The sequence below is a fragment of the Pygoscelis adeliae genome, unplaced genomic scaffold (genome assembly GCF_000699105.1).
Source record: "Pygoscelis adeliae isolate BGI_AS28 unplaced genomic scaffold, ASM69910v1 Scaffold56, whole genome shotgun sequence".
NCBI classification, from domain to species: Eukaryota; Metazoa; Chordata; class Aves; order Sphenisciformes; family Spheniscidae; genus Pygoscelis; species Pygoscelis adeliae.
Genome location: NW_008824944.1, coordinates 448,089 through 468,643, shown reverse-complemented (window position 1 = coordinate 468,643; position 20,555 = coordinate 448,089). Strand labels below are relative to the sequence as shown.

Below are 20,555 nucleotides of genomic sequence, written 5' to 3'. Positions count from 1 at the left end.
CCTGCAGCTCTGTTAAAGCACAACTGCACAGACGGCTGGTTACACTGGCACACCAGAGGACAAGCTTCCCTGGGGAGAAGACATCGCAAATGAGCAGATCACAGTGATAAACACTTCACTCGGGCCAGCTGCATCCAGAGCAGCATATCAAACCACATCACAGATTTTTTGCGTTTTTTCTCCTTTATTACAAAAAAAACCCCCAGGAAACGTCCAAATAGAAACCCTTCACCTTTGTACTGTAATCCTAGTACATTAACAGCTCTACTTCATTTTACTCACTTAAAGTGGCCGAGTTGAGGCACGCAGTCTTGTCTTTAAACTACCTTTTTAATAAAATCTATGGGTTTTCATTCAGAACTGGTTAAAAAAAGTTCATATGGCTGTTTATACTATTGCTTGCATCAGACTGTCAGGAACAGATTTGTCTTGAGAGAAAAAGCAATGAAGACTTATGAGTACAGAAGAAAAAGTGTTGCACATGTCTTTTAAATATTGCAGTTATCTCAGACGTTGTCCTTTTCTGAAGCAACCAGTGACAGCAATCTTTGACAGGAATGACAGCTTTCAGTCAGTGTTAATTCAGCTTTAGGAAAATGTGCATCCATGAGAAAATTGGGAATATAAAGACAAGACAACCAATGCACTGAAAGGGGGAAAAAAGGCACAGCTGGGAAAGAAATGAAAATTGTAATTTCAGATAAAGTGAGTGAAAGAAAAAAGAACTAAATATTGCCAGCTCTAAAAGCTTCAAAACCAGCAAGCTCGTCTTATCTTCTGCGAGACACCCTCTCCTCCTCTGAATCCTGCTATTTGCAATTAGTCGGCAAGAGGTTACCTAAATAAGTCCATATGTCACTGCAAATGTGCTGAATACATCTGTCAGATATACCACAGAAATGTATTCAAAATTCCCAATCACATTCTTAATGCTAGTACCTTCTATTTGTTCTTGTCTCTGTAAGATACTCTTCCTGAATCATTGTTTTTCCAAGCAAACAAGCATATACTTAGCTCCTCAGGGCAAATGTTTTCTGTGCCACCAACATGCTCATTCATTTGACTTGGCATGCGTTTTGCCGTTAAGTGAGAAGCCTTAATATTTGTTTGAGGTCATGGTGAACTGTGTCCAATTGTTCTTTAATGAGTGACCTTATAATAAAAAGGGTGTTTTCACCCTTTTTTTCGGTACGTTGGCACTGCCACCATTCTGTTATATTTAAACAGCATCCTATCATCAATAATCTCTTACCCTACAACAAGGGCTAGACATAGACTTTCTGGGCACCCTGAGCCAAGAGGCTTAATTATCTTATGCAGGTCTTGATCCCAATAGCAGTTCTCAAAAATCACAGTCCATCTGTTTTTTGAGACTTCCAGATATCGATGCTTTAGAAACAGATGCATAATCAAGCTCTGGACTTTGCGATTCTGCCAGACACTCAAAATACTCATCCTTTAAAACTCCATATTACATTCCTACATCGTACAAAGGTTATTTCCCTTTTTATCATAAATTATCTTCACTCATGTAAGAAGTTAGTTGCCAGGGCCCTTTGGCCACGGTAATAAGTTACTTCCAGCTAACACAGATTTTCCATGAAAAAACAAGCTCTGATAAGAGCCAAAGCTATGGCCTCTACTTATTCATCTCTACAGGCAGCTCCTGTTCATACCCACTGTACATGGAAACCAACACTGTCACACAAAAAAGGACAGTGCCAACACCCATTCTTGTAAATGTCTGTGGACAATATATTTTTCTATTTATAAGCAGTAAAAACTTGAAGAGGATCTTTAATTTGATTTTCTCAAATGTTTTTCTTCTCTTGTACCGTGTGCCCACAATGCACTTCTGCACAAAAGTGTTCTCAGTGATTTGGGCAGCAAGGCACAACTTTGCAATGAGGATTCATATAAAAGTGAGAGGTCCTCTTCTTGGAGTTATAGGGAGTTAGTTATAACTTTATTCTGATCTCCCTATAAAAATGATACAAAAAGTTAGTATGTTTTGTTGTTCAGCAGTGCTAAGTTTGTTGTCTTCTCCTGTAAATGTCCACAGTCCTTGGCCATATTCCTACACTGTTCTTTTCCCAAGGAAAAAAAGGCACACACACAAAAACTATTCACATAAACCATAGTGCTCTTTGTACCATGACAAATATGTTACATCTTCCTGTGGAACACCTCAGATGCCAAGCACAATTTTACATGGTAGCTTGAGGAATCAGCATTAATCAGAAAGTGTAGAACATGCACACACACACGCTTTGCTTTCTCAACAGCTCTTGCCAGAACCTGCCTGAAACAATACAGAAAAATTTCTGGCATCACCCAACCCTCCCAGAGTTACTCTTCTTCTCAGGTAGCAGAAAGCATCCCTTTCCATTATATTAATTTAGGGGGTTTGTGACTCCAGTACCCCCCACCATCTCCAAGTGTGGTCACTTTGTTGGCTGTTCCACTTGCTTCAAGATTCCCAGAGCAATGCGTTTTTACATCTCCTCTATCAGTCCCTTCTGCCAAATAACTGATATTTCTAAAGGAAAATAAAGAATGGCTTGACAATTTCTGCTCCCCTCCTACCTCTTAGAAGCCATTTCCAAAACTTTTCCCCAGCTATATAAGCCCAGGACAGCCCCACTGAGCACAGACCCTGAGGAAATCAAAACATTTGATTCAACAATGGGTACTTTTCTCTTTAGTACTACTACAAATGGTATATTTCCTACTTTGTTCTTTGCTCATATGTTTAGCACTTTATCAGCAATGGCTGATTCCCCAATATTTGTCCTTAGTCTTATCCCACTTACAACTCTTCTAAAAGCAGTTTTTCTTTCAGTGATAATTATTGCTTTCTTTCCATAGAAGGTGCGCATATGCATAGAACAAAATAATAATAATAATAAAAAATCAACAAATATCTCACTGCTTTCAAGCTATTAGAATGCAGGAGGCAGATCTTACAAGCTGATACAAAATGATGCAAAAAATGCATAGTAAAAGGACTGGGAAGGGATAGGCCTTCTGACGCCTCCAGCACAAAACTGTGAATGCTGGGGTACTAAACAGGGAATGGACCACAGAAAGCAGCCAGGTTCTCATGCTCTCCCCAAACAGCATCTACTATTGCTACTGCTGCAGAAAGACCACTGGCCTAGACGGACCGCTGCCGTGACCCTGCATGGCATTATTTAGTGTTCTTATGGTCTAGTCCATTGACGTATTTGCTAAAATACTGTCCACTGTTCCTGTGAGGAATTCCTCCGAGCTAATGATGATGTTATCATAACCTCTTCATCCACGCTGTGCACTTTTTTCCCCAGTTCTTCCAAATTTCTGGCAAAATATTGCTTACCACAGATGCTGCTGCCCCATATGTTGCAGTTTTGCAAACTCTATCTTTAAGCTATATGGACTTTCCTGCCTCAGGCCTTGTGTCCCTCATGGCCATAATGCCAGAGCAGCCCTGCGCCCTCCCCAAGAATACCTCATTTTCAACTGCATGACCTTTTCTGCTCAGCCAAGTCTAACTGTGTTGCCAGAAGTCAATTCTGGGTCTTTCAGCAACTTTAAAAGCTTTGTGCTACATTTGAACCGTGGGCTCTTCTGTTAAAAAGAGTATCAGTTATTCAGTAACACAGCTCCTCAGCCTTACAGCAATTACAAGCTTTTAAGCATTTTACTGTTTGTTCTTGCTATTTAAAATACACTACTCATATTTATTTTTAGGTGGAATGAAGTACTATTCATATTTCTGTAAGTTCCACAGCAGCCCCTCTACCCCAGTTAAATGAAAACTATGAAAAATATTAAGGACTACAGCATCAGCTATCCTAAGAAACAAAACTACCTTCTGTTCTTTTCTGGCCGCACTCCTTCATAGCAGATATGCAAAAAATGCTTTTTAGCCTGTCTCTGGGTTTTTTTCCTAACTTCCCCAGAGCTTTGCCACTCTGACAGGGCTATAAAACACTACTTTCCTATTCAAAATAAACTCTTGACTCATAATTCTTCAGTACTACATTCTGTTCAGTGATCACTCAGCTCCAGGAAGCTTAACAGTGGCCTGACGCTTTCAGCAACCGTATTTTAACTAATCAGCACCAGCCTCTCACCACCACCATCAGGTTTCATCCAGTTCAGCCATTCTCTGCAGGTACAGTGGCATCTAAAGGAGTAAAAAGAAACTTCCTTGGCAGAGAACAAACATTATTTACTGTGGTAAGCGCATGCTCATTCATAATTTGTTACAAATATGCTCCAAGACCATCAGGAAGACTTTTCAGAAGTTATTTATCACAAACCATCAACAAAGACACACTTACCAAAGTAAGTAACTGATACCAGGTCTGACCCCAAAATCCAGACTTTCTATCAGTGAGAAAAATGAAAAATTATTTTTCTCAGTATCATGTTATTTTCTCAGTATTATGTTTAACAGAAGGATGGACAACTGAATTGGGTACCAAAGCTAGCACGTTTTCAGTTTTAGAAGGGAAGATCTGAAACCATTATTTCAGTATACGAGTGACTTTCATCGTGAGAGTGCTCTGCTTATTTAAACATTAGACGGACCTTAAAACCCAGTAAGAAAACCAGAAAGAAAAAAGATTTAGGGACGTGATTGTGGAAGAAAATGCAATCACTCAGCATCCTATTCTTCCACAGTGCAAGAATAGCTATTATCAAGCCCTTGAAAGAGCCTTTCTTAACAAATTTTTACTATTTCAGAAGTGCAATCCAAATGAATCCATTTTTTTAAATGATACAAAAGTATCCTGTAATGTAGATGTAACACAAAGAGGTATAAGCTTCCTAAAGACATGTGACATTCAGTTCCCAGCTGAACCCTCATCTTTTGCTGTATAAAACTGCCGACGCTGCAGCCTCTACCTTTTGAAGAACCAACTTGTCCGGAGTTTTCAAATCAGCTGCAGAGTTCACCAGGCAGCCACAGTATCAGCTTCAGCAAGAAAAAAGTTCTTATGTTCTGCACGAGATGCACACATAACCCTGGCAGCACATCTCTATGAGATGCAGTCTTTTTTCGCTAAAGATAATTCCTTGTCCCACATGTTTGTTTTGGGCATAAATATGCATAATGATTTAACACACACACACACGTGCCAGCTATATGGCTTAGTAATTCAAATTACCTCCAAGTTTCTCCTTCCTTCTTGAATCAAAAGTGAAATCTCCAGTCCTTTTGCCGAACAGTGAAATCCTAATTTGTTTGTAAGCACACATTGTCCTATCTATAGTATATCAGTAGTTTAAGGCAATCTAGAAGATTTGTACTTATCACCATTTGGAACAGGATTGTTACACTCTATGACTGACAGCAGAATTAAAAGATTTCTAGCTACTGTGAAGTGTTAGAAATGTTAATGATCTTCAGAAGTCTTAAAAATAATCATCAGTTTGAGCTACAGATGTGAAAGGTTGCAGTAATGCTTAAAAAGTCAGGTAAATACCTATAAATAATAATAATAATAAAAATTCCCACTTTGGCACCAAAAGCAGAAGTAGTATATATAGAAAGATGGACCAAAAAGAAAAGGAGAAAACTGCAGAACATAAGTTCATTTACATCAGAGTATTTCTTTGCCCTCTTTCACAGTAAGAAAAGCAAACAAAACATAGATTTAAGATATAAAGATATATAGAGATACACAGATATACAGATATAAAGAGTCCCAGACAAATGGAATCTCTCTCTGGAACTTTTACGAATTCCAACTTAACCGAAAGGGGGAAAATTTCCAAACCACACAGAACAGGGGCACATCACTGGACTTCCATACAACTATCCTGCCTTCTAGTAGCTGAAAATGTGTTGAGAGTAATCTGACAAAGAAAACAGAGAAGCCAATTTGGAGTACAGCCAATTTAAACCTGATTGAAATTTTGTATTTACAGGTTTCAGTCCAACATACCAAAATACTGCAAGAACAACTACATTTTTGTCTTCCTACCACTAAGCCACAATCTGCTCAAAATGTTAAAGAAATGAAGAGGAAGACTGCATCTCACAATGCTCATATGCTCTAGAAAAAGAAATAGAGAAGGCAGAATTCCACTAAGTGAAAGCATGTTTTATTTTTCTGTGTACTATATTCAAAACACCAGTATTCCACATTTCATTGAGAAAACGGAAGGAACAGCCCAGTAACAAAAGTATTATCTACATCTACCATATAAATGGAGAAGTATAAAAACTAAAAGGGAGAGAATTAAGAAAAACAAGAAAAGCAGAAAAGTGGTAAAGGAAACACAAGGAAGCAAGATGAAAAAAAGCTAATAAAATAATGCTGAAAAATGTGATTTCATCTTCTTTCCCATGTTAGATAAGGGGTTACATCTTCAAATCTTATTAATACTAAGTAAATACAAACCCTAAAATATTTAAAAAGTTACATTATGTTCCCACACAAATTAGTTTTGTTACTGCAGTGATATCTGTTGGCTTGACACTAATATGTGGAGAATGACACGCATACCTATTCTTACAAAAATTCTACATGTTAACATATGTAGAAAAAAAAATGGGGTGAGGGAAAGGATTGGGCTGGATTACATGTGACCGCTACAGTGAGAACAGACCTTTAGCTTTCCTTAGAAAACAGAGGTCTGTATATAAACAGGAATCCACCTATTAGCAGCGACTCCAGACTTCACACGTTTTGTCCTATACACATACCATCAATTCGAGTAAATACGCAGTGTGTATGATGTAAGACACTCATCCTTACATTCAGAGGAATGTGATGACAGGTACAGAGTAAAGACCAGCAATAGCTTTGGCATAGATTATTTCCACTGCTGGTCACCATCAACAAGACTAATTGGCTACTGGGATTTAACAATCAAGACATTCAAGGACAGAGGAATGAAAAGTCAATAAAGAACTGCATTTTTTAGACAAGCGTCTGTACTAAATTCACAGCTCCTGCATGTTGGTCTTGGTGACACAAGTGCAACCCAAGCCTCCTCTTCCCCCTCAACCTCCCACCCTTCTTTTTCTTTTTTTTTTTTTTTTTGGGGGGGGGGGGGGAGGAGATGAGATGACGACGACCAGGCAGGCAGGATGGACAGGTTTTTGTTTAACAACGCAGTGTATAACCCCTTTTTATTTCAAAGAGAACAGCAAAACTGAAGGCACATACGAATATCAAATGACTATACCAAAAATTAGTTTTTAACATAATGATCATAATGGCTTTAAACTAAAGGGGGGTAGATTTAGACTAGATATAAGGAAGAGATTTTTTACGCTGAGGGTGGTGAAACACTGGAAGAGGTTGCCCAGAGAGGTGGTGGATGCCCCATCCCTGGAAACATTCAAGGTCAGGTTGGACGGGGCTCTGAGCAACCTGATTTAGTTGAAGATGTCCCTGCCCACGGCAGGGGGGTTGGACCAGATGACCTTTAGAGGTCCCTTCCAACCCAAACTATTCCATGATTTTATGATTTTAACCTCTTCTGAAATTAGAGCTCAAAAGTAACCAATGAAAAAATACATACCCCTATTATTTTTCTTTAAGTTTTAAATGGTCTTTCATTATGCACTAGCAAGATGCACTGTAGTATGCATCTTGGGAATGTACAGTTAGAACATCAGTTCCACAAAGAGTAGTTCAGTGAGATTTCTGAAGTCAAGTGCCACCAGGCAACTGTTTTTTAAATTTATTTATTTTTCATTTAAACCTCAGCACAGCTGCAGAATCTTGTGATCTACCCATCAAGCAAAACTACCAGGATTCAGCAGAAGGGAAACCAAAAGGTGTCTCCAAGTACAGGTCTGGTCTACATACCAGGCTAAAGAGAATATGCTGACATTTAACATAGATCCCACCACTGGTTATTTTCTCGCAACATATTTATGATCATATTTTAAACACACACATGCAAACACACAGAAAGAACTATTCTTTAATGAATAAAAATATCTCTTAAAACTCACACATGCATACATTAAGAAAACAGGCTAAACTGGAAAAAACAACACAACAAAACCCCCAGGAATCCCACCTCTCACAGAAATCACAAAATAACAATGTCATTGTTAAACTAAAAGATCCTGGAATTCCTTCTACACACTTTCCCTGACATCTTCACACAATAAAATGCAAGGGTCAGTGGTACTGAAACAAGGAATGGCAGTTCCACTCTTGTGCACATACGAAAGCAAGTGACCCGAGCTATTATTCCAGTCTGAGGCACTTTTTGTTCCTAATATCCAGATGCAGCAGCGCTTTTTTTTTTTTTTTTTAAAGAAATGACTGTGGACACCTCCTTCACATTTTCCTTTTCTTCAGCATTTTCACTTCATAAAGCTGCAGTCAATGTGTTTTGTGTGTGGTGAGAAGGGAATGGCACATTCAGTGGTGGTCTCAGCCACAGCCTACATTGGTGGCTCAAGTAGTCTCAGGATTAGGTCTTTGTATGTGATGAAAGGATATGAAAAGTCAGTTATTTAAACTCAGTCAAGCTGTTGATTTTGGGGAGGAAAAAGGTTTTGTAATTCAGTTTTCCTCAATAAATCACTGCCCTTTTCCAAGGGCAGCTGCAGATAGTTCACGTGTTCACAGTGTTCTCCAGAAACAAAACAGATCATGGTTTTTTCCCCCCAATCCAACATAGGGGAAGAAATCAAAATGAAGGGGCCATCACATTAAGTTACTCAAATCCACTAGAAACTAAAGCAGAAAATCAACTCTGTTAACAGGTAATGAGATCACTGAAGAATTAAAAGGGCAAGAAACTACAGGAAAAAACCCACCCTTTAAAATTTATCATGATAATTAACAAAACAAAATAAAAAGTCTGAAATATATTTCACGATCCTAGGTATTCAATCAGTTTATAGATAAAATTTTCAAGCAGTAGTTTATCAGTTTGGGTACGCATCCTGCATCACCTAAGACCACAGTTAAAAGATGTTAAGCCTCTGCAGATCTATCTCAAGTCAAAGTGAGATTCAGGTACTAAAAACAAGCCTTTGATGAGTTCTCAAAAATACAGCATCCAAAATAGCGGCCACTTAGGAATATCTGGGCTAACGTGCATAAAAAACTATTAAATATATTGGATTCTTAATTCCTAATACTTCCTCGTTAAATTATTTTATTCTATTCCTTGGCTGATCTTTTCCCAAATTAGTATAGTGCGTTTTATTAGTGCTGCATTGAGCTAGACATTGCTATGCATTTTAACCACGACATTTTAAACTAGAAGCCCCACACCTACCAGTGACGTCCACATCAACAGAACCTTGTACTCCCACAGAGCTTAAGGCAGAAGGAGGAACGACACTTGGTTACAACACTGAGTAAATCAGCTGGTATTTTCAGAGGAGCCTAAGAAAATTGAGTAACAAAATCCCAGTCATCTTAAATGGCACCTGACTTCCTTAAGTCCCTTTGCACTTATTTATAGGATGATCAAGTTCGTACCAACTAAAGAAAGCATTTCTGCAATTATTTGCATTTGAGTAGCTCTTTGAGGCTGCTGTCAGCCCTGCCCTCTGATTAAACTAACAAATACATAAATAAAGCATATATATCTAAATGAAGTAGATGTTTAAATCCCATTAGAAAGTTTTAAAGCACTGTAAGGGCCTTCACACAAGTAGTCCCTTACCCGAGGAGACTAACTTAGTTGGAAAACACCTGCTAAAAAATACGTAACTCAGGACAGGAAAAAGAAAGGGACTGAGGCTAGGGAGGCTAACAGTACTAAGGCAAGTGATTAAAAATATGCGAGCAAACAAAAAAATACACCATCTTCACTAAACAAGTTAATTCAGCTTTTTAACTATCTGAATCAACCTACAAACATTAATTACTACCTGATTTTACAAACTTACTTAGTGCTGTATTTAGTAGAAATAACAAGTGTCATAGTGAACACAGAATTGCTTTTTATTTCATTTTTCAGGAGAGCTGGTATGGAACCTTATGGCTAGCCAGAATCCATTACAGAAGATAAGGCCCAGGCTTAGACTGTGGACTGTAAAGTTTATTTTTTACTTTAATGAGCTTTGAACTGGACTGTAAATGTACAATTACAGATATCTCAGTTGAAGTGCCTAACTTAACCTTTGGTTTCTTTTCAGTTTCTATACTTCCCATCTACCCACAGAGTTCTGTTCAACAGCCATGTCGTCAAGCAATAGCCATAAACATGTTTTCATAAAAGAGACTTATTTTTTATTTATAAATCTTGTGGACACAGCAGTAATTTCTACGAAAAGATAGTCAACTGCACTAACATGACATGTCTCATATGCCGTTAAGTTTCATAACTTAAGAATTAAAAATGACTGCCTCCTCCTAGTGAGGACTGCCTCTCCTGCCCCCAATGTCTCCAAAGACAGGTGTGCTATATTTTGGTGCACTTAAAACCAAAGAAAGGAAGGACGGCAGGAAACCTTAAACATAGTGAGAGTTACTACTTTGGGAGCTACTGCAAAGCAACAGTTTTGCAAAATCTAGCCAGGTTTTCAGAAGAATACACAGGTCTATAATGCATTTTTGTGCTTGCCCACATACCTTTTATTTTTGCTTTAACAAATAAGCATACAGTAACTATCCACTGTCTTGAAGAGAACTGACTGTTTCTTCTTCATTGACTCAAGGGAAGAGGTAAAAAATTCAACTCTTAGTTCAAGGAATTAATTTTCATCCAGTATAGCTGTCTAGACTAATCATGCTCGTAACGACTGTATTGCAGTGTATAAATCTTATTAGGGACTCTAGAAAGAACATTATCACTTTTTAGCATTGCCTTAAAATCTGTACTCAGTGTAATTATGAAGTTCTCGAAAGAAGTAGATTTTATTTATTTATTTATAGGTATTTAAATGGGCTCATATTGTAGTTTTTGGCTGTCCAATCACGTTGTGTTTATTTGCGCAGAAATTATACACTCACTTGCCAATATAGTAAAAGGGTGGAATGCTTCACAATAATCCTAGCAATAACTTAGAAAAAGGACCACTTCTTCAATGCAAATCCGCTCAAGAAAAGCTTCTACACACAAAGTAAGATGAACCAGTTACTGCATTGTTTATTAAGTTTCACTTGATTCCTCCTGACAACCATTTAAACAATGAATGTTGGGAAATGTCTCTCAAAGAATCAGCAACAATGGCTGGGATCAGAGCTTTTATATTTAGCTAATACTGTTTTTAGAAAGGAGAAAATATTTCTTCCTGAAGGGATTATAGGAAGTCTTATAAAAGACACCTGCAAACAAAACAAGTGACAAAAGATCTCTATCATAATTGATAAGTTATCCTTTGTAAAAATCTGTGCTTCTTCAGGAATAAATATCATCTCTTTGCTATTGAATTTCAAAAGGCATCCACTAACCAACAAGCCTGCTGATCAAGAATACCAAGTTTTAGAAAACCTGCCAAGAAGGAAGTGCTTTTGTCTTATGGATAGTAGTGCGTTATTAAACAACAGTAAGTTCCTAAATTTTCTTTTCTGATGCCAAATAGAACAAGCAAGCTTTGAAACATAGTATCATTTTAATAGCGTACTGGACATGTAACATCTACTCTACTTTTTTGAAAAGGAAAACTTGTCACTTAAAATACAAACTTCAGAATTTGACAAGTTATTCAATAGTCAATTTAAAAGAAACACACAAAGTAATAATCAACACGACAGGAAATGTTTACAAAATGTGGTTTACAGTAGGAGCTTGAAAGAAGAAAACAAGCACATCTAGAGCAACAGCCTTCACTCTTTCATCCCAGACGAGTTAAGTTTTGGTAAGCCTATACTGCCTAAGGTATCTATACACTGGTCAAGTAACTAGATTTTCCAATTCACTAGTAGATGTTTTGGTTCTCTGTATGTGCCATGCATACAGGTTACCTCCTTTCTTAGCTTTCTTTTGGAGCAAACCAGTTGGTTCCCTCAGAAAAAGAGAGTGTAATTCTCAAGACAGTTTGCTTCAGGGCCTGCTCCCAAAAGGAAGTACGGACAAGACCACACCAATTCTGGCTCCCTCTGCTTACGCAGACTTCTCTAACATTTTCCCAGCAAATTTTGCATCCTCAGACATCCCCACATGCCTTTAAACCACATGCTGGGGCATGCAAAACACCCACTCAGTTGCTTGCTATAAAAACACCATGCAAGTGGGCTGCAACACAACTCTCACCTTATTGTAAATGCACGGAACTAAGGAAAAGGGTTAATCATTTTATCTCACGACCACAGGACCCAGAGGATGCTCTGGCCATGAGTAGTATGTAGTATGAACATACACAGTGCAGTCTGGTGTAAAGGGAACAAACCTATGCAAATACAAACCCCTCTGCATTGCTCGGCCTAAGCTAAGAGAAGAGGATAAGGATTGCAGGTCAGCCTGAGCTTCCAGCCAAAAAGAAAGGCACATATGTATTGTCCCAAGAGAGCTGAAATAAAGTAAGATATTCCGTCTAATCAGACAGTCAATGAGACTGAAGAAAATTTGCAATCTGTACAAACAGTAGAAAACGAGGAGTATATTATAGAAAGATGTTTATATTGCACTTTCAGGAAAGAATTTGTCAGGGCCTTAAAAGCCCATGAATTCAAAACCTTAATATTCACTATAAGCAACTCCCTAACTCACAAAAAACCCCAATTGCTTTAATTGATAGGTAAAACACATCACCTTCCTTTCTTCCCCAAAATGACATGTGGCACTGTAATGCTTTGAAAAACAAACACACACCTCAACTTTAACACAACTTCACTAAACTAGGAAAAAGACTTTATCTTAAGAAGTGTTTTTACTAACTCCTTGGAATAATTTTTTTTTCCTATTTTCAAGAGTTCAGCATTAACAACATGATTGAACTGCTCAACCCAAAATGTCTTTGGTTTATTCTTAAAGAAGTCAAAACAAGGTTTAGATCCTGAATAAGCTATCTCTAAGAGACAAAGCAAAGTTAGCAATAGCACCTTAAGAAACATTTCTGACTTGAGCATGCCAGGTCTGACCCACTAAGTGGATCCAGATGATCCACTATGTCATTTCTTTCTCTGGCCTCCACAATTCTGTGTCTTCTGTGATGCACGTTATTTTGATATACTACGATCAATTTTTTTGCAGCTTTATCCTTCTGCAATTTTTTACAAGGAGGATTAATAGCAACTGCAACAGAAAAATTACCTTGATGTCATATATAATCCTTTATCCTTTCATCATCACCAAAAGCTCAGTGCTTTGTCCATCTTTCTTGTCTGCAGCAACTTATTTCACTTGTTCCTATTAAGGCTATTATATTCACCCTATTACTACTAATCTTTTCTTTGTAAATAGCCACACCTATTCTAATCCAAAATGGTGTGGTAAGCATTTGATTCTTTGTGGAAGTAGACACGTAATTAGGTTAATCTGTGCTATCTTTTCATGTGAGTTGATTGTTTCTTTACTATGGACATATTTCTTATAACAGCAATAAGCTTGCCAGATTGCTTGGAGGCAAATCAGGAGCAATTTACCAAGCATGTAGCTACTATGAACTGAAATCTTGACATAATAGCAAGCTGTGTATAGCCACTCCTACCTGCCAGTTATTACTCATGTTAGCTTTTTACTGACACATTAAATTTCAACCGCACCTTTCTTTCACAAACAAGCCTTTTCATTCAACTCTGCTACATCTGTGACAAATAGCTGATCTTCACCAAAGCATAGAGGAATCTAAATTCAGAATGCACTGCAGAAGTCTTTGACAGTAGCAACTGAATTACCTGCACGAAGTCCAAAAACGTCAATGGAAGCAAGTCATCCAGGTGGCCAATATCTTTGGAGAAACGATTTAAGATTCTTCCTATAGAAACAGGGTTGGAGAAGAAAAAGAAAGTAAATATAATTCCTTAAAGATCAAAATGTCTTAAACACACCATATTTTACCATTTTAGTAGCAGTAAAAAGGAGACAGCTGGAATCTAAACATAAAAAGATACTTTCTGAAACCACCATGAAGGGAATCTTTTACAACCACTGCAATATATTTTGAAGAAGGATACTTTTTTTACAAATGCCTTTCACCCGAATATAAAACCTTTACTTAAACTGCTAGGAAAAAATTAAAGTGGGCTTTGAAAATAGTTCAACGGAATTTAACAGGTGAACCACACATGCTTTATATGCTCAACATGTGCAGGTAAAGGTTTACAGTTCAGATAGCTTAATGCAAGTTTCGTCAAGTAACATCAGCCAGAATCTGCTCCTATCCTTGACTGAAACTCACTAGTGCGTGCATGTCCCCGATAGATCACAGTTGATCTAACTGATCCTTTTTAGTATTTGTTCCCACCCCTCCACCATTATAAGTGGATTCAAATTGCAGCTGTTTCTGAAATAAAATTTGAGATAGATTTGCGTTCATGCAGCCTTACATTTATACCTATTCAAAACCTTGACAATACTGATCTTTATTAAAACTAATAAAACAATTTTTAATCTGCTGTCAGTGAAGCATTTACACTTCCCTATTTTCCCAAGTTCTACTTGAGTGAAAAAATCAGTTATAGCAAGAGTTCTTTAATAATTAAAGTCACAATGCTGCCACCCATAAGTGGATTAGCATCTTTCTCTATTAATCAGTATCTCTGCTCACCAGGAAAGAAACTAAGCAAAGGATGGGAATCTGGCCTTTTCTAAGGTGTGTAATGTCCGTACATGCATTCACATTGCTTTTTTATCTACATATATCTTGATTCAATTATTACTTCTAACTGGTACAAACACATTCACTGCATTGGCAACAAAAGGCTTTTTTTTTTTTTTTCTTTTCAAAGGAGCTCATTAAACTGAAAGTAGTTAAGTTTAAAGTTTCCATGGAGTGCGCTGGAGACATAATTCAGAGATAAGAGATACTGAAGTAACTTCTGTAGCAACCATCAGTCTAGTTTTCTGTTCACGGCTGTCTTGGAATTACAGATTTTGTTGCATAACATTCATTTCTTTTTTTAACGGAATTTCTGTTCCACACCAAGCAATATGGAAAACATCCTCTCCTCAGGTCTGAGACATGACTCCAAAGAAAGATACCGCTGGCGAACAACTTGTTCCACAGTACTTTACTACCAAAGGCAGTTACTTAAGGCAGACAACAGTAGAATTCATCCTATTTTTAGGCTTTCCACACAGAGAGGAAGGGTATATAGCAGCACAAGGCTCAGCAAAATCTCTTTCATCTGTTTCTACTGGGAATGGCAGCTTGGGATGTTCCCTTTCACTTATTTCATGTTGGGGTAGAAACATCAGAAGGAACTCCGAGGCAATTTTTTTTAAAGTTTCCTTTTCCTGTGATTTCCTTAGATGGAGAGTGGCCACGGAAGAGTGATCTAGCACATATTGCATACATGCTGTAGTTCAGGTTTCTTAATATCCCTAAATATCACATTCCAGGTTATTTTCAAATGAACCAAGACTTCACTGGCAAAAACAAAATCGTTCAAAGGGGTTAAATAATGCTTCCTTCTGACAGAGCTTTCCTTAGCGGCCTGTCCAGGAGGGGCAGATGAGGGAAACAAGATGGCATAATGGATTGGGCTCAGGGTATTAGCAATCTGTTCCCAGCTTTGCCAGTTGCCTCCTGAGTGACTTCACTTTATTTTACAGGGTGAAGAGCAGAGCAAGGAGAGGTGACAGTGCCAAGCCCCTCTGTGAAACGCTGTGATAACCACCGATGACAAGCTGTACACAAGGGCAAAGGATTACTCCCATAGCGAGCAAACCCCACCTCAATTCAGCCTTAGAATCCCCCTTTGCCTTTTAACACAAAATAAGTTTTATTTGTAGAGGTTTCAGACTGATGTAAGAAGCTATTGCGCAAAGGCCATCCCATGCGACACTGCTGGGAGGCTAGCCACTTCCCATGGCCATAGCACAGGTCAGGACAATGCCGGCACCTCCAGGAATCAAGCGATGCCTTCACGATCTCCCTCATCCCACAAGTGGAAGAGCACATCCAACACTCTCATTTTGTATGGTAAGAACGAAGCCTTAAGGGCTAGAGGAGAGAAGCCATTACAAAATGCCTGCTGTCGACAGCAATTTTAGTTTCAGTTCCAACAGCATCTTGGAGTTCAGTTCTCATTTCTATTGAAGAATGACCCATTAAAGTTGCTCAAGGAGAAATTTTGCAGATTTTGAGTCTGGGTTTTGGGTTTTTTCGGCAATTGTTTGGAGACTGTGACAATCTCCAGCCATTTTCTGAGAAAGTTTCAGTGTTGAGACAAGGAGGGCTTTAGACTGCAAGCATGATACAGATCTGTTCCAGTGTTTTCGGGGGTAATAAGCCAGCATAGATATAAATGAGAGCTGCAGAATACTTGCCTTCATCCCGCACACCAAGAGCGACTGTGGCAATGTTCTCCTCCACAGTACATTTCTTCTAGTGAAGTTGTTTGAGGAACATGGACATTGAAGGAAAACTTAGCTCACTTGAGCTGGGCTCGGTAGTCCTCTGGTCTTACTATCTCTTCCATATATCCACTAACCACCAACTACCCCAGTTCCCATTGGTAATCAAGCTGCTAATTAATTGCCAAAACTGTATTTTTGGCAATTGCCTTATGAAATTGTTAAGTATAACAGTGTTTCTACAGACTGCGCTTTGACAGAGCTGCGAGCTGCCAGTAGGAAAGTGGAAATTAATCTGACATTATCAATAAAACATGAAAACATCTTTTAATCTGCCTAATCCTCTTTAAAATGTAAATACAGTAATTCTGTAAAATGACATGGACTAAAATATGAGCGAGCAGAAGAAATGGTATATCAAAAAGACAACCCTTGAAAACTGGAACCTTTTACAGTCCACCTGACACAATTAAAGCAATTTAAGCAGTGGGGATGTGAATCAGCCGCTTCCCAAATAAATATGCAGGTGAATCTCTGGTAGCAGAACTTCATTTATTTAATTTTCAAGTTACTGAAAGAAGTAATTTACGGTCTATTTAGTGTTTGCACACAGTAATTCTGGAAAACGACACCTGAAGTTATTAAGCCTAGGAAAATACCTCACTTCTTGCTAAGAGGTCCACATCCCCCTCTCATAACGTTAATCCAGTGAGCACTAATACTTTTCTACTGCTAAAAGCAAGCGACAAAGCCACATGCCTTAGCCCTATTTTTGTTGTTGCTGGTTTTCAATGATATTACCCCAATGACTGTGTAAGAGAGAACACAGGCCTGGAGATGTATTTCAAATCCTGTTCATACGGATATAACTGAACTGGCATTTTATTCAGCACTACGCAGAAGCAAGCTACAGTAACCCACTAAAGCAAGCAAGTTCCCTCACCATATACTAGAGAGAGCAATGCGCCTCCAAGCAGAAATGCTATGCTTTGGGAATATCTGCAAAATGCCCCATAGCCATCATGATATTGCATCCAGAGCGATTGCTACATTTATAAAGATGTCTACAAGTAAATGAGGTCTGTTTCGCAAGGTATGAAGAAACAACTGTTTCCACTTACTGGAAGCACAGTAAATCAGTGGCTTGCTTATGCATTGTTAAGCATGCAAGAGAAGACATTCTAGATATGAAAGTTAAAGTAGCCATTTTGAGTCAGGACTCAAAATGCTTAGAGTTATGACTACAGTTTCTGCCAGCATTTGCAAACCTAACTTTTGGGAATGGTTCTTCAGATTAAAGAAACTGTTGCATCTGCTATTCAAGAAGGGCAGGACCTGCACAACTTGCAAAAAAAAAAAAAATTCTCTCCAAAACTTCTAATATCTTTCTCTCCCAAACTTACAAACTATCAACATCACCTTCCCACAATACTTCATACTTCCAAAAAACCCAAATTCCTTACGTGACCATTTCTGTGATATAGATACATGCCATGAGACAGTAATTCTTGTATCTAGTCCAGTATTTTCAATTTACAAAAATTTTCAAGCTCACTTAATACTTGCACCCTTTACTTATCCCAATGAGTTTCAGTCTGGGCTTCAAAAGCAAAAAGCAAATACTAAATCTAAAACTTGTAAGGCAAAGGAAATTTCATGAAACCACTAACAAAAAAAGTCATTTAAGAAATCAAGAACTAAGTATGCCAATGTTACAACAGCATCCAAATTTGTGAATAGTATCTGCTGTTTTAATCATTCTCAGGCTTCTACATGGTGTGCAGTGTCAGTAGCAAGCTGCAAAAGGGAACGTGCTCTCTTCAATAGTCCTATGTTTGTTTTTACATCAAATAACTTAATCAGAACACACACTGTTGTTAGATTTCTTCCAAAGTAATTAAATAACTATTCAATGCCAATTAATCACAGTTAAATAAGGGTCTGTCACCAAAGTGCTATGTACACATTTCAGACTATTTAATGGTCAAATACTTGGCAGTATCAAAGTTAAACAATGATTCATTAAACCTCCTCCACTACACAATAGTTAGGCTAAACTAGAAGTGAAAGAATCAAACCTCTTTTGTTCTCCATGAAAAAGACATCAAACTTCAGTATGTGATATTCTTTTCTTCCTCACTCTGTAAACTGCTTTAATTGCATGAATCAGAATGTGTTCAGGTGCTACATACCCACTTTGCTTCTGCAGGTGCCTACTGATACTCTGGAATAGATGTTCAAACCTATCATCCAAATAATGAAAACACTTGACAGTGTGCCACACCTATTTAAAATGTTTATACATACTTCACGATGAAAGAAATATAATCCAAACTAAATCAACACTTAGGATGTAAACATCAGAAAAGAAAAGGATTTTTTTTTTTTTTTTAAACAAGAAACTAGGATCCTCCACTGGAACAGCCAAATGCCACCAATAGCATTCAATGTTGTGCAACCTAAATTCCAAATATCAAGGACCCTAAGAGCAGCAGTACATTATTCCTAAATGTATTTGGCATTTCTAGTATACTTTGTTGGCCAGTGCATTCACTGAAATACTTCTGTATAACAGAATAGAGTGGGCAGATTGATTTTATATATCTTGCAAGGAGTTTACAAAGCCTTTATAGCCACTTGCTTCATAACACATTGCAGAAATACTTTGTTGCTACTTCTCTAGTCCGCTGATTTGCCTCTTTGGAAAGAAAAAGGTTTTAAGAGAAGGTCCTTCGAGGGACAGAAAGCTTTTGCCACTTGTGTGTGCATGTGCGTGCACGGGTGCATGCTCTTGGAATTTTTTTCCCCTCAGAGATCAGGCTAATCCTCAATCCAGGGAATTTTAATTGCATCGCACTTTAGTTCAATACACAAATGTTATTAATAAATACTGCTTTGCATAGTAACCTAAACTCCTTCATGGCAATTGGCCTCAGTATCAATTTTCACAAGTACACAGCATTTACCAGGGGAAAAAAATATTCAAAATCTCTTTATCTACTCTGCAACAGTGAAGCCAGGAACACTCCCCCTCTGCCCAGCCTCCATGAAGAAAAAAAGTAATAAATTAAACACTATTATCTCCCACTCCTGCTGCAAACTCACAGAAACCTGTCTGAAAACAACTTGTACCGCTAGGAATGGATTCAACAAGGTACTTATTCATACATGTATAACTAAACGTAAGCAACCCCAACTGGGATTGAAGGCAGTCATGCCACAGAGATGCTCTTCTAGTCCAAGACAACTTTAATTTAGAGGGACCGATGTCAGACGGTCGAAAGCGCACACTTCACCGCCACCTACTTTACCCAGGGAGGAGGAGAAGCCCCCCGAGCATCACACTCTGCTGACACCACGCAGCGGGGCACCCCCTGCACGAGGGAGGCAGAGCGCCGGCGCGAGGGTGGCCACCACGGCAGGGTGTCATCACTGCGCTCGGACCCGGGGAGACGCGCTACAACAGACCATGCCCCCGTTTGTGTATATGTAGAGGTGTTATCTTACCCTAAAGAGAGAAATCACGTACTTTAACAGTCCAAATTACAGCTTATAAAACGAAAGTAATTTTAAACGTACGCTTGGTAGTAAAATAATGCTCAGAAGTGTGTGTGTGGTAATAAAAGCATACTCAAAGGTAGGAATAAAAGAAATAGCTGCACAGAACTGGGTACGTTTAAACGCCCATCAATTTAACTACATTGAACATGTTTCCCATTCTGCCAGTGGTATAAATTGACAGCTCCCCACATATCTTGCTGTTAAGCTATGGCATTCAGTGACTGGTAAGTCTTCACCTGTGCTCAGTTCACTCACATACGCTGAAAAAAAAGAAAAAAAGAAAAAAAAAAAGTACTGCAACTACAAGCAGCCTTCCGTTTCATCAAAGCAGCGACAAAGTGGATTGTCCATATCAAATGTTGGCAGGAAGCAGACATTACATCAACCTTGTAAAATACAACTATGAAATCAAGAAAATAATTAAAGATGGATTACTGACTTTGAGAGGAATTGTAAGTTTGTGAAATATTTCTTCAGAAAGAAATCTGGAAATGCATCTCCTGCATAGCTGTCAATTACTGATCTACTCTGGCTTTTCTTCCATATTTCTACAAAGAAACGTCAATAGGTCTGTTATCTTTTTTTAATATATGTTTAGCACTGCATGT

The 20,555-nt window shown here is 38.2% G+C and overlaps 1 protein-coding gene across 1 annotated transcript in view; it reads right to left on the bottom strand.

Annotated features, from left to right (window-relative positions):
• ABCC4 (ATP-binding cassette, sub-family C (CFTR/MRP), member 4) overlaps nt 1-20,555 on the bottom strand; it is a 142,558-nt gene that overhangs the window by 54,298 nt on the left and 67,705 nt on the right. Inside the window, 1 exon segment of the mRNA XM_009325566.1 lies at nt 13,764-13,843. Coding sequence (XP_009323841.1) covers nt 13,764-13,843 — 80 coding nt within the window.